General features: G+C 39.0%; 1 protein-coding gene across 1 annotated transcript; it reads left to right on the forward strand.

Annotated features, from left to right (window-relative positions):
• Positions 1 to 12978: 12978 nt before the first annotated feature.
• Positions 12979 to 19310, forward strand: LOC139716169 (mycocerosic acid synthase-like polyketide synthase). The gene is made up of 3 exons (XM_071627729.1): positions 12979 to 13006; positions 13681 to 15941; positions 16455 to 19310. Exons 1-3 carry the CDS (start codon positions 12979 to 12981, stop codon positions 19308 to 19310), a joined length of 5145 nt encoding a protein of 1714 aa, XP_071483830.1.
• Positions 19311 to 21125: the final 1815 nt, after the last annotated feature.

Here is a 21125-nt window from a genome sequence, read left to right on the forward strand (position 1 = left end):
TATCCTTGTTTATTTGCATTATTTTGTAATTTTTCACTCTCATCTGAGTGGTTCTGACAGCATACAATATTGCAAAAAGGCATACAATGCCTTTGTACAAATATGAATCATTCGTTTTTGTTTTCAAACTAACGACCGGTCTCTAATCTAGGAAATCTTTCAAAGTCATAGGGACATAGATTTATATGTGTATGGATTTATCTGGGTGGTTGTGAAGGGCTAGTTAGGTCTTTATTTGTTGTTTGTGTAATTCATTTTGTGAATTTAGTTTCACGTGCCTAAGTAGAAGATCAATGGTACAAGATGTTCAAATGTTTTGCTATAACATGCGGAGTTACGGGGATTGCAGTGCAAGGGAATCATCTGTCCAGAAACTGGAAGAAAACAATATAAATATATACATTTTCAATGATTCGAGCAATTTTTTTTTTAGTGAATTGTCTGAAGGTTCGATAATAGACACTTTGCTTTCTTTCAATGTGCAAGTGACACCACAAATCATTCTAGTCTACTACGAAACATTCATTGTTTTGTGTTGAGTGACACGATCACATTTTACTCCAACGCAGATTTAAAAATTGTATCTTACGGATCCTCGACGCAGCATTGTTCAATTACCTGTGTGGTTCAAGTATAACAGATTATTTTGAATAGTTTATTTTGATACAGATAACGAATTTCGTGTACTATTTGTTTTTCACTTTTCATTTCTTCTTAATTTCCACCTAAATTATATATACAATCGAAACGCATGATTTATGAATACTACACTGGAACACATATTGCGTCAGCACAAAATTAATTATCACGTATACGCTGATGACATTCAATTTTATTTATCTTTCAAACCTAACCAGGCCGATGCCTTACATGCTTTGAGTCAGCTTGAGAATGCAATGAAAGATGTTTATTCATGGCTGAACTCACATTCTTTGAAATTGAATACGGCTAAATCCTGAGTTTTTTCATGTTTGGTTCGAAGACACATTTGGGCAAAATTGATATAAATTCCATCTCTTTTTCCGGCATGTCTATTAATGTGTCCCAAACCTGTCGCAACCTGGGTGTAATGCTAGATTGTAATATGACAATGTCTCATCAAGTTTCTAGCATTTGTAGATCCGTAAGATACCAGCTTCGCAATATCGGCTTCATTAGAAAATATTTGAACCGATTTTCTACCGAAAAATTAGTCCATGCTTTGATATCCTCTCGCTTGTAATTCCAAGATTCACTACAATATGGGACAACACGTGCCTTTGGCCATGCTGCTCCCAACTTATGCAATAACTTACCTTCAGCCATAAATAATAAATGTTCTTCATCAGATTCTTTTAAAAAGCAGTCTCAACAATCACATGTTAAAGGCCTCCATTTGATTACTCATTACAAGTATTTTGATATTTGTATGTTCTTTATCTCCTTCACTTTCTCTTTCTTCCGCGCCTAGAGCACTCTCCTACACAGAGTGGCTTTGGCGCTTTATGAATTCTATCAATTATTATTATTATTCTTTCAAATGTTCACGTCTGTAAATGAAATATTATTGTTTGATATAGGAATTTAAATCAGAATAAACCATGTGTGATTTATAATATTGTCTCAAATTAATCAAACCGTGGGTGGGGGGGGGGGGGGAATAGTTAATGGAGGGTACAACTGACGAGCTTATAACTTGCTTATTATTGGAGTCCCTTTAAAAATAAAATCCAGGCAGAAGTTGCTACCCAGGAATAAAAAGAAAAAGTTGTTTTGCCCCAAACTAGGTTTATCTTAAGATTGCTTCCACAATGAAATCACAATCATATCGATCAATTTTCATGTAAATGGACTTATCGTTTTGTTTTGTTTTGTTTTTAACAAATGTCTTATATTTATCAAATAATATCAATGATGAATCAAAAGATATCTGTTCATGGTACTAAAGCTAGGGAACCATTTTTCAGAGCAGTTGCACAACAACCATAACCAAAGTTGTGGTGCCAACTGTAGCCAAAGAAACAAGAGAGTTTCTTACGCCGCTTCTTGAATTCCTGTATGATCAAACCCTGACATAAAAACGACCTTGTTCAATGTACCTGCATTAGGATTTCTCGTAACGTTGGAGTTCTCTGTGAATATTGTGACAGAGTGTTGTACATTTTGCTTAATTCCGCTCAGTTTATGCTTTTTTATATTTGTATTAAATAATTGTATGTTTTCTGTGCTATTTTTGTGTAAAATACGAATAGAAATTTAAATTGAATTTAAAATATGATGACGCAAAGAGACTATAAAAAATTAATTAAATCAAATGTAACACATCAAAAAGTACACAAACTGTAAAGCACAAATTATTTAAATGAAATTGTTATTAAAAATTATTATCATACAATTTCTCTTTGAGCAGGTAAATAATACATATCATAGATCGATTAGTTTAATCCTACTTTTCTGACAACAGAACATCGACAAAATTCTCACCAAGTGTGGAACAAAGTGGTCACTGACGTACATGCTGACGGTTGAGGAAGATCAGAGCAAAATGGAGGCAACTGGTAAATACCTCTCTCTTTCTCTCGTTATATAATGTAAAAATGCAATACATATCCCATATACAGCGTGTCCCACAAAAAAAAAAAACTAATGGCACTATAGATGAGATAATAATATTACAATTACAACATGATATTGTTTATATCCTAATAACCGTAAACTACAATTCATTTTCTACAAATGGAGGACATTTTATGAGGTATGATCAAATAATCATAAAGATATGAACATCAGGAAACGGCTCCATCCAAGTTTTGTGTAGTTAGGTTTACCTAACAAAATTTGTTATCAACTAAGTATTCAAGTGGGGCAAATGATATCTACTGTCGTTCAACCACGGGCGTTAATCTGCAAAGGTTTTCTTTTGTTCAGGACTTGGGGATCCTTCCTGATTCGTTCAGTGAAAAATGGCGAAATCTGATCAAAATCTGAACAGTGTACAAGATGAATTCGAGGTAGAATTCAATCAACGAGCACCATGCAAGGCGACAATACTCAGAAATGTGCTAAAAATATAGGGAAACCGGTTCAAGCAAAAACTTTAACGAGGGCAGATCGGGGAGAAGAGTACAGTTCGACCGCAAGAAAACATTACTATGGACCACGTTAGGCAAAGCCTCATTCAAGATCCCCGACAAAGTTGCAGGAAATTTCTAGATCTTACAAACGTTATAGTTTGTTTTTGTCTGACACCACGCTCCAGTCAACTTTTGGCCTACTTAGTAGATTCTACTGCAGCACTAAATTTGTCCTTGTTAGTGTACGTGAAATCAATGTACTATGCGACAGGCTACGCTGTTACGGCACATTTTGGAAAATTGCACATTTTGGTAAATTACCAAAATGTACAGTTACCAAAATGTGCTGTAACTATGTTACGGCACATATTGGTAACTGCACATTTTGGTAAATTTACCAAATGTGTAGGACATTGACGGCACATTTTGGTAACGTTCTGCTCCTCCACAATCATCACGAAAATAAATTGTAAGTGCAGTTGGTTTTTGTCCCCACCGAATGAGTTCGGCAGTCTAAAGGCCGTATCACACCTTTCCGGGCAAGCTAGGCGGGCTTGTTGCGAGTAAGGTTTTTCCAGCACGCAGGAAAATTATCTCGCCCGTAGTTGCCTGGAGCTGCGCACGCAAGTCCGATTTACCCGCAGCCAAGTTTTGAGCAGCACCTCGCAGGCAACTCCCACGCAGGTACTTCGCAGTCCCCGTGTGCGGTCAGCGCGGCGAAGATAATGACATTCTGTCATTTCTGTCGACTTCTTCATTCCTTCAGATGAATTTCTGAGTTGTCAGCCCCCACGCGCCTGGCACACAGGCCACACAGAATACCCGCAAGAAGAACATAAGTAGCACGCATCCAGCAAGGAAGACACATGCACAACTCGCCCAAATCCTTGTCCGTCCTTAGAAATTGTCCGGTATGCTGGAAAATCCTCACACGCAACAAGCCCGCGTAGCTTGCCCGGAAAGGTGTGACAAGGCCTCAACATGGTTACGGGTAAAAGGATTTGCATGCGCACCTGCGGGCGACTACGGGTGAGATACGTGCTAGGTAATGTTACTTGCAGGTCATCTGCGGGGACCTCCGGGTAGTAAAAATTGTTCATCGCAAGTCGCACGCAAGGCTTGCCCGGAAAGATGTGACACGGCCTGTAAGGCCTGACACGGCCGTGTATGGCCTGTAAGGCCGTGTCACACCTTTCCGGACAAGCTACGCGGGCTTGTTGCGAGTAGGGATTTTTCAGCACGCAGGAAAATTGTCTGCGGGCGGACAAGAATGTTTTCGAGTTTTGCACTTGTGTCTTATTTGCTAGACGCGTGCTACTTACTTTCTACTTGCATGTATTCCGCTTGACCTGCGTGAGAACTTTGAAACCGATCCTTTTCTGTGTTACGAGCGACTTACGGGTACTGCGAAGTACCTGCGTTGGAGTTGTCTGCAAGGTGCTACCGGTAAGGGTCTCCTACTGGTGTTCTGCGTGTACCCCCGCAACTCACTCGGAACATATTTTGAACATGCTGAAGGCCTTGTCATTCCGTATCAGGGGAAGTTTGACTTGCGGGGAAGCAAATTTGCTACCCGGAGCTCTCCGCAGTTGGTCCGCACCAGACAGTACCTGGCGCGTATCTCGCCTGTATTTGCCCGGAGGTGCGCACGCAAGTCCGATTTACCCGTAGCTAAGTTTACAGCATGACCAAAACTTTTTCCGGGTGAGTCGTGGGAATTGCCCGCAGAGGTACACGCAGAACGTCAGTAGGAGGCCCTTAGCAGCAGCACCTCGCAGGCAACTCCCACGCATGTATTTCGCAGTCCCCGTATGCGGCCAAATTAATGACATTCTATGGTACTTCTGCTATCCCTTTAGAGGAATTCCTTCACTGATTTGTCAGCCCCACGCACCTGGCACGCAGGTCACACAGCATACCTGCAAGAAAAGCAAGGGCAATAGCTTACTCGAGCCTTCAGCTCGGATGAGCTAAATAAGTGTCTTGCCTGTCTTTACTGCAGGACCATATCACCTTAAAGTTCCTTGACCGTATTATGAATCTCAAGCCCATCCATGGGTTTTTAGTTCAGTTACCAAAATGTGCAGATTGTCCAAAATGTGCAGGCAAATCCACCTTTAACTGCACATTTTGGTAACTGTTGATCCCGTCAGGTGTCGGTGCACTATCGGCACATTTTTGTAAATTACCAAAATGTGCCGATTTACCAAAATGTGCCGTAACAAACGCTATATAAACCACAATGTGACACTGCGCTGCTGATTAAGCCTATCCGTAATCTATAGCTTTTATTACAATAAATGCTTAGTTGTCTTGGATCTATCAGATTGATCTCTAGGGTCCGAATTTACGAAGGGGGTACAAATGAAACCATGGTTTAAGCCATAGAAAAAAACAAAACATGGAGAGCCAAGTGTCGCAAGGAATATTTCGTTACGAAATTAGCCATTTGGCGACAAAAAGACCGTTTCGTTAACGAAATTATCATTTTGTGGACGAAATGTCATTTAGTTGCAAAATGTAATTTCGTTACAAAAAAAAAAAAAATCATTTCGTCGACGAAATGACTAATTTCGTAACGAAATATTCCATTCCACACTTGGCGCTCCATGTTTTTTTCTTTCCATGTTTTAAACCATGGTTTTATTTGAACCAACTTCGTGAATTCGGGCCCTAGAGATCAATCTGATAGAAGTTAAATGAGCATGAAGGATAAAACCGTCCATAACAATGACATTTTCGATCCAATCGTATAGACGTTAGAGATAGGCTAAACGCTAACACTTTTACAGTTATTCCGGTACTATGAAGATCCATTAAGTTTATCGTGCTGTTACTAGGCCGAATCGCCGGTTCTTGTGTCTTTAATTACTTCTATATTTTTTAGAATTAATTCAGCATAGACAGTCTTTACGTCTGTAATATAAATACTCTAGAATTTACAGGGTAAAAGTTTTATTTTAACCATTTAGGAATAGATATGAACACCTGAATATAAAAACGACCCAAGTCCAATTTTTGGCCAAATTCAGTTTGACATGGGAAATTGTAGCTTGCGCATGGACTCATCTTGTGTATAAATGATAAATCCTAATTACCCCCGGAAGTGCCTGAAATAAATGAGTTAAATCTTATATGAATGTAAGAATGAAGGACTTGGGTCATTCTTACATTCATATTATAGTGCCCTCTCTCGTCCTTATCTCATCTCTATAGCAGAATATCATGTATATGAATCAAAGAACGACCCAAGTTCATATGATTCAAAGAACGACCCAAGTCCATCACACAACATGGCCTCTCCACAATTAATGTAAATGTTAATTGTCATAATAATAGATGTTCTAATTTGTATATACAATGTTGCCTTCCCATCACAGTAAAAATAGAATATTATTGGACAAATAAAAAAGATATGAAGTTTTTTTAAGTTTACTCGAAATGGTCTTCCATGGACTTGGGTCGTTCTTATATTCAGATACTCAAATAGATCTCAAGATCTGTAGTCTTACAGACGCTAGGGTCCTTTTGTTATTCAAGCAGGACTGTTATGACTTACGTTTTCGTTAGGGTCATTGTCCCAAATGTGTGCAAAACAGTGATTTTCGTGCCGCCAGCATGTTCATACAGTTTAAATTTATATTTTGTTCCTCAGAAATATATCTTTTTTTTTTGTTGAATTCATCTGAGAAGTTAGACCTGTAAAATACATATTAACAAAGCTGGTGGGACATCCGGGATAATTATCATAAATACGATCCGAAGTTTGATGCAACCCTAAATACTCCATGTCGCCAGACAAGGAAGTGCTCATATAACAAGTTGTTACTCGTAATCATATCATTCATATATAATTTTTTGTACCTCATGCCATTGCCCCTCGAGTGCCTGAATGAAAAATATTGATGCATAACAATGATGTTTTGATATTTCTCTAAAAGATAATTTTTACCATGTCGCCAAATCGCCGTCAGATACGTTACCCTTTTTCAGACTTTGGAAAGAAGATCAAAAAATTGCCCAATGGCAGTGTAATTTCATGTGTTAAACAAAGTCAACCTCCACATACATGGAACCATGGATTATCCATTTACTCTCTTGTTACAAAAAAAAAAATAATAATAATATACTGATCCGAAGTCGCGGAAGCCTAAGGTAACAATGCGGGTGATACCAGATATGTTACTTAAGCCTTGCTTCATTTAGAATTTAAAAAAAAAAAAAGATACTGTAAATAAAAAACAACTCAGATACTCTTGGATACTAAAGGTAATGATTAATCACACATTTTTTTTTTTTTGAGAAACTGTTGTGGATAAAAGTGTGAGAACGGTAACGGCGCATCAGATACGTTACCGTCAAATATGTCAGATACGATAACCAATAAAATGTATCGTGCAGTAAGGTCAAACCGCGACGCAGTTTTGCGTGCGGATTTCACCGGTTGACAGCGTGCTCTTTATGACTTGCTACGAGGACATATAGTTCTAAGAGGAATTTGAAGTTTATTTGATGAAAATCGGTTTTGAAGTGGCCGATATATCCAAAATAAAGTCACACCTGATCATTCTACTCTTCCCCCAAAAAAGGTTGTAGAAAAACTGCTAAAACACACTTTTCCATTCATGTTAAGATACCAAACTGAAAAGTAATGTAGAAGAAGGATAGTTCTTTCAGAAAATATGAAAAACTCAACATTGACTTGATTGAACCATTTCACCTTTTTTGAGTCCTCACTTAAAATCTAGGGGTGCGACTTTTTCTTTGATTTGTCAAGAGCACTTCCTTCGTTGCAGGTTTATATCCGGAAAATGACGATAGGATTCGATGTCTAACGTTTTGCATCAGGTTTTTGATCCATGTTTGAGTGATCGGGGTTTGATGTAAATCTGTAGTTTATTATGTCAATGAACATAAGTACTTTGTCAGATACGTTACCATCGCTTATTGGATCTTGAGACCTAATTTATTACAAATAGAAATAAAGGAAAATATTGAATTAATGTGTATCATTTGCATAAGTCCTTTCCAATTTCAGTGTTATCGTCTTCAGTGTATCATAATAACACAATTTCGGAAGTATATCAGAAAAGAAGTATTGTGGAATTGTACCTGCTTGGCTCTCGTATTTCACGTACATCTCAAAGATTTATTGAAGAGTTATCTAATCTACTATCTATGACGAGAACATTCTTTACGTTTAGATGTGCGATGTTTTAACGAAAATAATCATAATGTGATTTTCTTACAAGTTGAAATGGATATATTGGCATAATTGGTGTTTTGGTTTGATCTCGAAGATTTATTGAAGAGTTATCTAATCTACTATCTATGACGAGAACATTCCTTACGTTTAGAAGATTTATTAAAGAGTAATCTAATTTACTATCTATGACGAGAACATTCTTTACGTTTAGAAGTTCGATGTTTTAACGAAAATAATCATAATGTGATTTTCTTACAAGTGAAAATGAATATATTGGCATGATTGGTGTTGGCTTACGATTATATTCAAACGGAACGTCTGATGCGTCAGAAACGTTACCACAAACCGTTCTTCTTTCAATACGAGATGTATTTAATCTGGCAGAGATTTTAGCATTTGCTATTTATGAGAAGTATTTGCTATTTATGAGAAGTGCGATGTTTTAACGAAAATAATCATAATGTGATTTTCTTACAAGTTAAAATAGATATACTGGCATGATTGGTGTTTTGATTTGATCTCAAAGATTTATTGAAGAGTTATCTATAAACCTACTATCTATGACGAGAACATTCTTTACGTTTAGAAGATTTATTGAAGAGTTATCTAATCTACTATCTATGACGAGAGCATTCTTTATGTTTAGAACTTCGATGTTTTAACGAAAATAATCATAATGTGATTTTCTTACAAGTTGAAATGGATATATTGGCATAATTGGTGTTTTGGTTTGATCTCGAAGATTTATTGAAGAGTTATCTAATCTACTATCTATGACGAGAACATTCCTTACGTTTAGAAGATTTATTAAAGAGTAATCTAATTTACTATCTATGACGAGAACATTCTTTACGTTTAGAAGTTCGATGTTTTAACGAAAATAATCATAATGTGATTTTCTTACAAGTGAAAATGAATATATTGGCATGATTGGTGTTGGCTTACGATTATATTCAAACGGAACGTCTGATGCGTCAGAAACGTTACCACAAATCGTTCTTCTTTCAATACGAGATGTATTTAATCTGGCAGAGATTTTAGCATTTGCTATTTATGAGAAGTATTTGCTATTTATGAGAAGTGCGATGTTTTAACGAAAATAATCATAATGTGATTTTCTTACAAGTTAAAATAGATATACTGGCATGATTGGTGTTTTGATTTGATCTCAAAGATTTATTGAAGAGTTATCTATAAACCTACTATCTATGACGAGAACATTCTTTACGTTTAGAAGATTTATTGAAGAGTTATCTAATCTACTATCTATGACGAGAGCATTCTTTATGTTTAGAACTTCGATGTTTTAACGAAAATAATCATAATGTGATTTTCTTACAAGTGAAAATGAATATATTGGCATGATTGGTGTTGGGCTTAAGATTATATTCAAACGGAACGTCTGATGCGTCAGAAACGTTACCGCACACCGTTCTTCTTTCAATCCGAGATGTATTTAATCTGGCAGAGATTTTAGCATTTGCTATCTATGAGAAGTATTATACTTGTTCATAAAGTTTCATACCTTATCCATGGCTCGACACTAACTTTTTTGTTTGGTGGCCCGATGGGGCCACCAAAATCCTAAATTTCAAATTTTTGGTGGCCCGAGAGAAAAATTTGGTGTCCCGAAAAAAACAATCAAAAACATTAAAAGTCCTTTTTTTTTAATTAGTCAAATATTTAAGTTTTATGGTAGTAAGAATTAGAAGTTGGACATACTTGCTCATAAATAAACTTCAACAAACTCGCAACACTCACTCTCAGGCACTCATTCAGTCCTTTTCATCCATCCTTTGAACAAATTTAACTGCTAATTTCTGGCGCGAAAAGTTGCGAATTTATTGAAATACTTTTCAAAAAATTTTGGTGGCCCGAGGCGGGCCACCAAATTTGCCCTTTTTTGAAATTTGATGGCCCGACATTCATTTTTGGTGGCCCCGGGCCACCGGGCCACCGTTAGTGTCGAGCCCTGCCTTATCAATGAGATTATTGATATAATTCAAATGCAGGTAAAAGTTAGATTAGGGTAACATATTTTAAGCCAAAATATGTATATGTGACTGTTCATCACAAAACGAACAAAAAGTCGCACCCCTTGATTTTATATAAGGACTCCAAAAAGGTGAAATTGGTCAACCGAGACAATCTTTGGATTTTCGTATTTTCTGAAAGAGCTTTCCTTCTTGTACGTTATTCTTAAGTTTGAAATCATAACATGAATGGGAAAGTGTGTTTTGAGCAGTTTTTCTACAACCCCTTTTTTAGGGGGGGGGGGGGGGGCAGAATAATTAGCTTTGTCTTAGAGGCTCCCTTTCTTTTCTTGAAATCCTTTGCATACTCTTCACTTTAAAGGATAATAACTTTTGAAGAATTTTGGACAGAATGTGTTAATAGAGCATGCTTAATTTTAATTTAATCTGATAATCTCTTCATTGTTGATGCTCCGGTTGTTTACATCCTATGTTTTGTCCCTCTCATCACACAGCTAGTACGGCTTGGTAAAGATTAAGAGCTTGAATAGACCCTGTACTTCAGAGCCTATTTTCTCAGTTCACACTTTTCTAGAGTGTTTGCTTTCTTTCCAGGTTTATGATAATTTTAAAACGTAGAGTCTGCTCTTTCAGAATGTCCTTAACCAAAAAAGCCATGTCTGTCTACTTTTTGTTGGTTTTGTGATGCAGGGTCACATATGTTCTTGATTATTGTTTAGCCTTCATTTTTTTTAAATTACGATCATTTTTATCACAGATTAGATCAAGGCTGACTCCAAAATTTTCCATGATGTTTGTAAATGTTTAAGCTTGGAGTTTTACATAAGCATTGCCATTGTAAAGCAAGAAATAAGCAGACGATCAACAGTTTTCTGAGATGCTACCTCTAGTAAGGTATCTGATATTTTGTTTCGACATGCAAAAAAAAAAAAATGACGCTACGTTTGGAAATGTTCCTAGAAAAAGTATAGGCTCTCAAAAATCACCCATCTTTTAGAGTAATGTCAGGGCTGTTCCAGAACCTCAAGCTTGTGAAAACTTATATATTTTGGGCGAGCATTGTTTGTAGAAATGGTAAATGGTGTTCACTGAAAGTTCGAGCAGGATCATTGTGTACTGCATCATTGCGACGACAGATTTGATCAAATATTTGCGGTTAAATTTGTATTTTATGTAGAAATAAATTGACCCAATTGAAATAAGTGTAGATCATTTATCTTTAATAATTTATTATTACAAAAAATACTCAGCGTGGGCACACTGATTTAAGTGATATGATTAATCTCAACGAGTTCTTTTGCAATAATATTTTTCCCGAAAGGAATTGATGCGTTTGCCCCATATTAAAATTCCACAATTCTAATAGGGTAAAAACTTAAACCATAGATAGTGTGGGAAATGGTAAAAGCATATTTCAGCGTACTAATTGTACCTATATTTCGTGAAGTTTTACAGGGAACACTTATCATGATCTTTTTGTAAGTTGATTATCCAGACAAATACCAAGAAATTTTAGACTATTGACTTGCTCAAGAGAAATAATATCAATTAATATGTCCCCTGGCGGTATTTCTATTGAATTACTGAAAATCATAAACTCTTTCAGGCAGAACTACAATGTACGTATCTCGTTTCCTGGTTAACCACGTGTTGATCAGACAGAACTACCTATCTTGGTCTATTTTCTGCGGATTGTTTAGTATTATTACCTTACATCCCCTTACTAGTCAGCGAATGCAGTGTCCAAACAATGAATATTCTTGATCGAGTACAATTCATTGAATATTTTATTAGTATATGAAATCATCAACCCGGGCACGTGACCGGATACGCAATTCTGCCAGATTATGAACGCTGAAATTTTCCTGCTCGTAATCTGGCAGAACTGTGTATTCTTTTTTAATTCTTAACTATTACTACATGAACTTAAAAAGGTAGAACCACTGTCATCTTTTTGCTAGTAATTAATTCTTCAGACAAATTATGACCAAGAAAAGAAGAAAAACTCAACTCATCGTAAATTAGTTTAGAAAGTGGTAACATTGAATCTTTAGAGCCGATTTCTGGCGTAAAGGGGGAAAAAAAGATGCAAAGTTCTGCCAGATTACGGCCATCATGCGCTAATCTCCTGAAACCAAGCCGTGCTAGCTGGTGTGAAAGGAACAACAAACAAACAAACAAACACTCAATCAGAATGTACAACGTCATAGCAAAAAAAAGAGAGTGGAAAATAACAGAATAACCCGACATTTGGCACGCCAAGTGACACGCATTTCTAATATTAACTTTTAAAGCAGTAGCATCATCTTTGAAAAGTATATAAGATTGGACAGTAAGAAGTGTGTGAGGGGTTTCTTTTTTGAGAAATAAAAAAGAGCCTCAAAAACATACCTTATCACAGTATTTTACAGTATTCTAACTCTAGGAGAAAAAAATGTTAAAATCGCAATTTCCCATTCGCTTTAAGATATCACATCTTGACTAATGGAGCAGAATAACAATTGATCTCTCAGAAAATATAAAGAACTCAAGTTTGAGTACGCTAGCCTATTTCACCTACTTTGAGTCCTCGCGTGAAATCACTTCGTGCGACTTTTTTGTTTTGTAATGCAAGGTCACATAAATTATACGTATATATAAATACAAGTTGCTTCTTTTAAGGGACTGGACATGGGCTTTCCTTAATATTGAATGAAGAACGATTAACAGCAACTCCGACTTCATAATGAGAGAACGAGAGCTCATCAATGAGTGTATGTCAACACATAGCTGTAGCATGGCTCGACACTAACTTTTTTGTTTGGTGGCCCGATGGGGCCACCAAAATCCTAAATTTCAAAATTTTTGTGGCCCGAGAGAAAAATTTGGTGTCCCGAAAAAAACAATAAAAAACATTAAAAGTCAAATATTTAAGTTTTATGATAGTAAGAATTAGAAGTTGGACATATCTACTCATAAATAAACTTCAACAAACTTGCAACACTCACTCTCAGGCACTCATTCAGTCCTTTTCATCCATCCTTTAAACACATTTAACTGCTGATTTCCGGCGCAAAAAGTTACGAATCTACTGACATACTTTTCAAAAAAATTTGGTGGCCCGAGGCGGGCCACCAAATTTGCCCTTTTTTGAAATTTGGTGGCCCGACTTTCATGTTTGGTGGCCCCGGGCCACCGTTAGTGTCGAGCCCTGGCTGTAGTCTGTGGAGGGTATTGGTACCCTCAGTTTGCTTGGGAGAAAAAGACACATCTAGATACTTTCCACCTATTTAGTTGAGTTGTCTTTTTTTTTAGTATCTCATGATAGGTCTTGTAGGAACGATTGTTATCTTTAAAGAACGATAACATTTGGAAGTGCAACGCATGTTTGAATAACTAAAATTGCTACCGATTAATATGTTTCCGTTTATCTATATCACATTTACAGATATTGCACAACCCTGTCTCTGTGCTGTTCAAATTGGCCTTACCGAGTTCTTCCGTTCCCGAGGAATAACTCCAGACGCAATCGTGGGCCACAGCGTCGGTGAGGTGGCCGCAGCCCATGCAGCTGGCTACTTGACTCTTGAAGAGGCAGTCCATCTCATCTACACTAGAGGGTGCCAGCTGAAGAAAACGAGTGGGCAAGGGACCATGGTGGCCATTCTGCATGACGTTGAGGAAATTGAAGAACGCCTCAAAAACAGCAACTACGGAAATGAAATCGATGTAGCAGCAATTAACGGTCGGAGGCAAATAGTTGTGTCAGGAAATACAGAGGCAATCGATGCATTTACTGGACAACTGCGTGACGAAGGAGTCAGGTGTATTAAGCTGAAAGTAAACAACGCCTTCCACAGCTTCCAGCAGGAAAAGATACGCAGGTCTTTCTTAGCCAAGGTGAAGCATCTTAACTCCGCTGCAGGGAAGCACAGTGCGAGGACTTCGCCGAAAGCTCTGTTCGTGTCCTCTGTCACAAACAAGTACTTGGATCAGAACGACGTCAGCAATGCCTCTTATTGGTGGATGAACATAAGGTCCCCTGTTAGATTTATGGGCGCCATCGAGAAGCTTCTACAGGATGGTTTCAACTGCTTCCTTGAGATCGGCCCGCATCCAGTCTTATCTTCTTCCATTAAGGACACAGTCAGATCATCTACCAGCAACAGTAACGTGGTAGTTTCGGGAACCCTGCAAAGACCTGCAGATACCAATACACGTGCGAATGATATGCTTCATCTTCTGCGATCGATCTCAAGATTGCATGTTGAAGGCTACCCGATTGAACACATGCATCTCTTCCAAGATCCACCTTACGAGGTCATATCACTTCCAACCTACCCATGGCAGCATGAGTTGTGTTCAGGTACAACGCAGAAAGCAGAAAAGGTATTTCTCTTTCCTGTTAAATGTCACCCTCTGCTCGGAAAACGTCTGCTTGTCTCACACCTAAGCGATGAAACGGCACCAAAAATATGGCGTTCAGAGTATTCCCAAGTGACACAACCATGGTTGCGTGATCACAAGCTCCAAGGAGTTGTCATTGTCCCAGCAGCTGCATATGTAGAAACGATGCTGGCGGCCACTAGAGAGATCTATCCTGACATGAACCTGATCACAGTTAAGGATTTGAAATTCGAGAAGTTCATCTTCGCGCCAGACAAACAGCCAATAGAAGTCAGTCTGGAAGCGGGAATGAGAGAGGCTTTCTTCACCTTACGGAGCTTTAACTATATTGACAAGACTTGGACTATCAACAGTTTGGCCGTAGTAGACGTTTCAAGCGAGATCAGTAATTCCATTCAACACTTGCAAGAGGTCTCTAAGAGCGTACGGCTGTCAGTGGAAGCTATCAACAAAAAGTACCTACTCAAAGTTGGTCAGGTCGAATTCTACGACGAGCTTTGTCAACGCGGTTTTCATCTAGGCGAAGCATTTAGAGGCATTGACTGCGTCCATTTTAGTCAGGACTACAGGGAAGCCGTCGTCTACGTCTCAGTGCCTGAGGTCATCTTTCGTGACTGCCAGCACTTCAGCTTCCATCCTGCTCTCTTCGATTGCATCTTCCAAGCATTCGGAGGCTCTGAACTACTTCGCCAGACCGCAATAGCGCGACAAAGAAACACTCTGTCAAATTTCCAATTCCAGGTCCCACATAGTGTGGAGAAGATGCAAGTCATGGGCAAAGCCCCAACCAAAATGATAATCCACTTGCATACGTTTGATGTGGATGGCGTTACATACGGGGAGGCTGTTTTAGCTGACGCAGCTACCAAGCAAGTGTTTGCCCGCGTTCACAACATGACGTTTGCAAAGGTGAACAGTGAGTCAGTGGGAGAGGTGCAGCTATGGAGCAGGAAGTGGTGTCCAATCCCTGGTTCATCCATGGAAGAAAGTAAAGGAAATACACATTCGACGTCGAATACCAATGAAGTCAAAATTGGTATTTGTGGGTCAGTTGTTATCGTGAAAGATAAATTAGGTATCTGCACCGAACTAATCAAACGTTTAGAGGCTGAGAAGATAACTGTCTTTGATCCATGGAACTCAACTGATCTGGAGCGAGATTTCGGAGAATTGTTGCAAACACTGACAGAACTAAATCATGTTATCATGCTTTCAGCTCTCGATGTTCACCAGTTCGACTCCATCGACGGTATCGATAAAGACCAATTCTCAGATGCACAACAGGTGGTGGGACTTATGCCAGTGAGTCTTTACCGTGTTCTATCATCACAATCTTCTGGAACGAAACCTCGATTTTGGATTATCACCCGTGGCGCCCATTCTGTTGTTGAAGAAGATCTATGCCATCCATTGATGGCACCTACTTCATCTCTCTCCCTAACAATAATGCAAGAAGATCCAGAATTCAGTCTCATGACTGTTGATCTACCCTCTTCACAGAACTGTACAGAAGCTGCTTTGTGGCTGTCTCACTTCATGAAAACACCAACAGTGGCAGAAAATAATGTAGCATTGCGACGAAAAAATGACTGTGAGAGCACAGGAACTTGGATTCCATTTGACGTGCATGCACAACGAATTGAAGTTCAGTCCATGTCCAACTTCACGACTCCTACAAAGTCAAGCAGATGCCGTATAAACTTGAGCAAAACACTAAGTAAGAAGCGCTTGTTTGTGGAACAGACAGAAAGACCTCCTGATGATACAAACGATGGTGAAATCCTTGTTAAAGTCTTGGCCTTTTGCGCTCAACAGGTGGAACATGAATCAATGAAATGTGGTTACCTATTTGCGGGAGAAATAACAAGAAGCAATGAAAGGAGTGAGTATGGATTAGGTGAAATTGTGATGGGATTTCGTACAGACGAGTACCTGCCAACCACCATTAGTGCACGAGCATCACAAGTGATTCCAGTCCCTGTCAATACTACCCCCGTCAACGCGGTCAGCATCGTCAAGGAGTACTTACCTTGTTTCCTTGCTCTTCAAAACGCTTTGAAGTCGACTGCTAAGGGCACGGTCATTGTCTGTTTTGAGTCTGAACATGATCATGCTGGTATTGCAGTGACAAAAATGGCTCTAGAGAAGGGTAGTAGCGTGTTTGTCCACTCCAGCTCGGACAAGGCAATCTTAGAACGACAAGGTTTTCTCAGGGGAAAACATTTTGTTCAAGTGTCCGATGGTAATCTTGATGTTCATGTCAATAATCTGTCAGCCGACGTACTCGTACTCTCTGGGAAAATTCATCTTGACAGAAGAAGCCTTTCGGCACTTGCAGGCAAACTTCGCCCATTTGGAACGATCATTCAGTTCCGTGGCACAACATCAGGGACGATGAAAATGACTCAAATTCCGTCCAATGTTAATTTCGTTCCGTGTGACATTCACTTTGGACAGCTAAGTGGATTAGAAGATGAAATATCTGCTCTTCTCAACCTTTTCAATAATGGAGGTGAAGTTCAAGTACAACCGGCATGCATTTCTTCCCCTTTGTCAAAACTGTCTCAGCTATCTGCTTCACTTGAAAATGTTACCGTCTCTATTGACGTAGACACGATTCCAGCTTCTCTAAACTTCGAAACCACGACATTTAAGGCAAATCCAGATGCTTCCTACCTCGTGACAGGTGGGTCAAAAGGCTTCGGCCTCGCGTTAGTGGAGTGGCTTGCACATTGCGGGGCACGCCGTGTTTACGCTTTGTCACGTAATAGCCCGAGTGACGAAACGTCCGGGCGATACAAGCTACTGCAGGACATCGGGGTCCAAATCACGCACTTGTCGGCTGACATTGGCTCACCTCATGACGTTGAAACTGCGCTACTGACAATAAAAGAGGACAGAGACCACCAACTGGAGGGAATCTTTCATGCCGCAACAAAATACAGCGACGAATACCTGCATAACCTCACTAGGGAAATCTGGGATGATGTCATGATGTCAAAGGGGTATGGTGCGTTGCTTCTTCATCAGGTGACTATGAAGCTCAACTTCCCACTAAAGTACTTTGTAATGGTGTCTTCAGTTGCAGAGATGATTGGAAACAGAGGGCAAGGGAATTACAGTGCTACTAACAGGTTCCTTTCGTCACTTTGCACGATGAGACGAAACCGAGGGCTGCCCGCAACGGCACTCGTACCTGGTGTGATCAGTTCCGAGGGATTCGCAGCGAGGGAAGGTCTGGTAGAGATGTGGATGAAATTAGGGTTTGCTAGTTTATCCCCTTCAGAAATCTTACACGCGTTGGAAGGTATACTTTCTTCTGATTACACTGTCATTGGTGTAGTAGGATTCCTTGATGGATTACAATTTTCCAAGGCTTTCCATGTAATGGTCTCTTGTCACTTCTCCCACCCCGATGGTGCATTTTCCATTTTGAAGTCACTGATACCACCTGAGGCCAACGCACAACTAGGCGAACGTGACCTCGTAAGGCAAATCAAGCGGGAAAGTCGAGAGGAAGCCAAGTCCTTGATCAGCACCTCTCTAGCTGCAATTCTTTCCAACACACTTGGCTACAGCGAAGAAATTTCCCAAGAAGCGACTCTCGTGTCTCTCGGTCTGGATTCTCATTTGTCTTCTGACTTGAGCAACGCCATCTATGAACAATTTGGCGTCACTCTGAGTGCAATGTCGTTTCTGAATGACACGTTGACTTTCAGAGCTCTGACGGAGGCCACCTACACACGGATCATGTCTGCCGAAGGGAACGGGGAAGAAAATGCAATGATCAGCCTGACCCAGACTCTACAGGATGAGTTGTGGCTTGATGTGGATGGTAGCTTGGCCACACCATCAGCTCAGCTGATATGCTTCCCTTCTGTTGGTGAAGGTCCGACTATGTTTGCCAAATGGAAGCGCAAGCTAGATGACCGAAATATCCAGATGATCACTGTCCAAATGCCTGGATGGGAACGTAGAGAACAAGAGAAGCCACTACAGAATTTTACAGACATTGTCACGAAGCTTGCAGACTTGATTTTGCCAACACTCATACGCGGTCATTTTGTCTTCTTTGGACATAGTATCGGTGGACTCATCGCTTTTGAGCTGGCACATTACCTCAAAGAAAACTACAACCTCTCTCCCGCCCACCTCTTCATCAGCTCGTGGTTCTCACCAACTCTGGAATATCCCCGTCCAGAGGATCTGAAGGAAAATGGTCACACCTATCGCACGATGCAGCGCATCGTCAACAGCCATGTGGATTCGTCGAGACCTCCGACTGCAAACGGTAACTCCTTCAAGTTCAGTTTCTTTGAGCCTTCCACCTTCAGTACTGCTCGTCGGAAAAATGCTCTCATTCCAAGCATTCAAGCTGCAATTGTCATGTGTAAGAAGTACCGCCATGTCCACAAGGATAAGCTCCATTGCAGTCTAACCGTTTTAGGAGGCAAGGATGATGACTTCATCTCGCCAAACCTCCTGGATAACTGGAAGAAGGAGGTACATCCAAGCGCACGATTCCAAAAGATCCTACTCCCTGGCAAGCACATGTACATTCTTTTTGCTTCCAAACCAGTTCTGAAAGAGATCATGGCAGTCATGAAGAAATCAGAAAACGGCTCTCAGAATAAACAAAAGCGTCCTCTATCCCGCTTCTGGGAACAGTAATTGCACACATGTTCTGCTCCGTCTCTTACTAATCAAATATTTAATCATCTTTATGGAATAATAACTGCACTCAGTCTACCATTATCACATTGTAATATTCTACTAGCAGTCTTTGCTTTCATTTTTCAGTATCACACCTCAGCAGCCATCTAATCAAGAATATGTTTGCGTGACTGTCTTCAATGTACTTGTCACTTGTTTTTCTTGTACACCATTCTGATCGTTATCCCTCTTTTCTTGTTTATTTTCTTGGCTTTGCCTTTCATTTACTCTTGTGGTACGACCTATCCATTCCATAAAGAGTAACGGGATTACTTAAGTGTTCTTCCATGAGAACAAAAAAAAAAATGCCATCTTGTGTGCAAACGATTATCTATGGTTTGGACAGATTGTCATTCTTACATGTCTTCCTGCGTTCCATGAAAATACTTATATGAAGTGTTTTTATAACTAACATCCTTCGGAATCTCCTTCTAAACACATTCATACATTTTTTTTTTTGTTTACCAAAACGTGTTGTCCTTAGAAACCAACTGTTTTTTTTTGTCAACTGTGACATGACAATTTTAGATTATATCTACCTTGATATTCACTACCGCCTACTGCACACTGGTATTGTAATGATCTCGTCTGACAAAAAAAAAAAAAAAAAAAAAAAAAAAAAAAATCGCCACACATTCATTACGTAAGTACGAGTTTTCCACTGTCTAGGTGAATAATTATCTTGACGATTTACTTCCATAGTGCCTGTTGCAGTACTTGGCATCCATGAAGGACGACACAAATCATGCTCATACCTCCTGTTATTTCAATGAAACAAACTGCTAATTCATATTTTATGCCAAACAAAATCGGTCATGTCACTTTCGTAATCAGAGCAACACATTGTATTATTGGTAGAGGTTAAGGATGGTAATGGTTGATGAAACAGCAAAAGCAATGGTACAAAAGTTTGGATAGTTGTTTATTTATTTCAAGACACTGTTTCTTCAAGTTAAGATATTAGAGACAAATTTGCGATTGTACTTTTTTTTGTTAATAGTGTCTCGATATCTGTCTACAGGTGTTTATAATTTTGATTAGCAAAAACAAAACAAACCCGAAATATAATTAGATTATGTTGTATGTCTTATCGACAGTTTTGTTCTGTTGTATGCATTGCTTTCTTTTCTTTTCAAAGATCTTGCATAAAGATTTCTCCTCAGCATCGTACTCTGAATTGACTTATGAACAGTTGCACAATACCATGTGCTTTGTCTGGGTAATGTTTGTTCAATTTCTTCGAGCGTATCTACTTGTTTGCAGAGAAATACATGCGTTTCATTTCCATTGTCAAAGTATTATACATGTAAATTACTAGTTTTTTTTTTCTTTTAGAAATTAGTAAATAAGTTTTGGAAAGTATGTTTTCAAAGATGATATTAACATTCATCTGTTGTAATTTCTAGGAGAAAATGCCTGAATGAACTAGAAGGTATCATGTCCTGGATTGAATGGAACGCACGATTGTTTGTTTGTTTGTTTTTTCATATGGTATGCTTTCCAAGGAAGTATTAATTTACCGATACGTTATAGCGTGTATTATTTTCATAGAATATCACTACACATGATTCATGGTATGGGTCGATTCACATATATGTCGGCATCGAAGTATTTGCTTTAGCCAAATCCGTTAGCCGTTTATTTTGTGAGGATTACATGTAAGTTTGTTTTCACTTAGTTCCACGTATTGCCTTATTATTCATGTATTTTTTTTTTGTAATGGTACATATTGTGTTCTCGCATGTTACACTGCGTGAGACTAGAATTCATTTT

This window comes from Diadema antillarum, unplaced genomic scaffold (assembly GCF_040938485.1).
Source record: "Diadema antillarum isolate AM-2024a unplaced genomic scaffold, OU_Dant_1.0 scf00000062, whole genome shotgun sequence".
NCBI lineage: Eukaryota > Metazoa > Echinodermata > Echinoidea > Diadematoida > Diadematidae > Diadema > Diadema antillarum.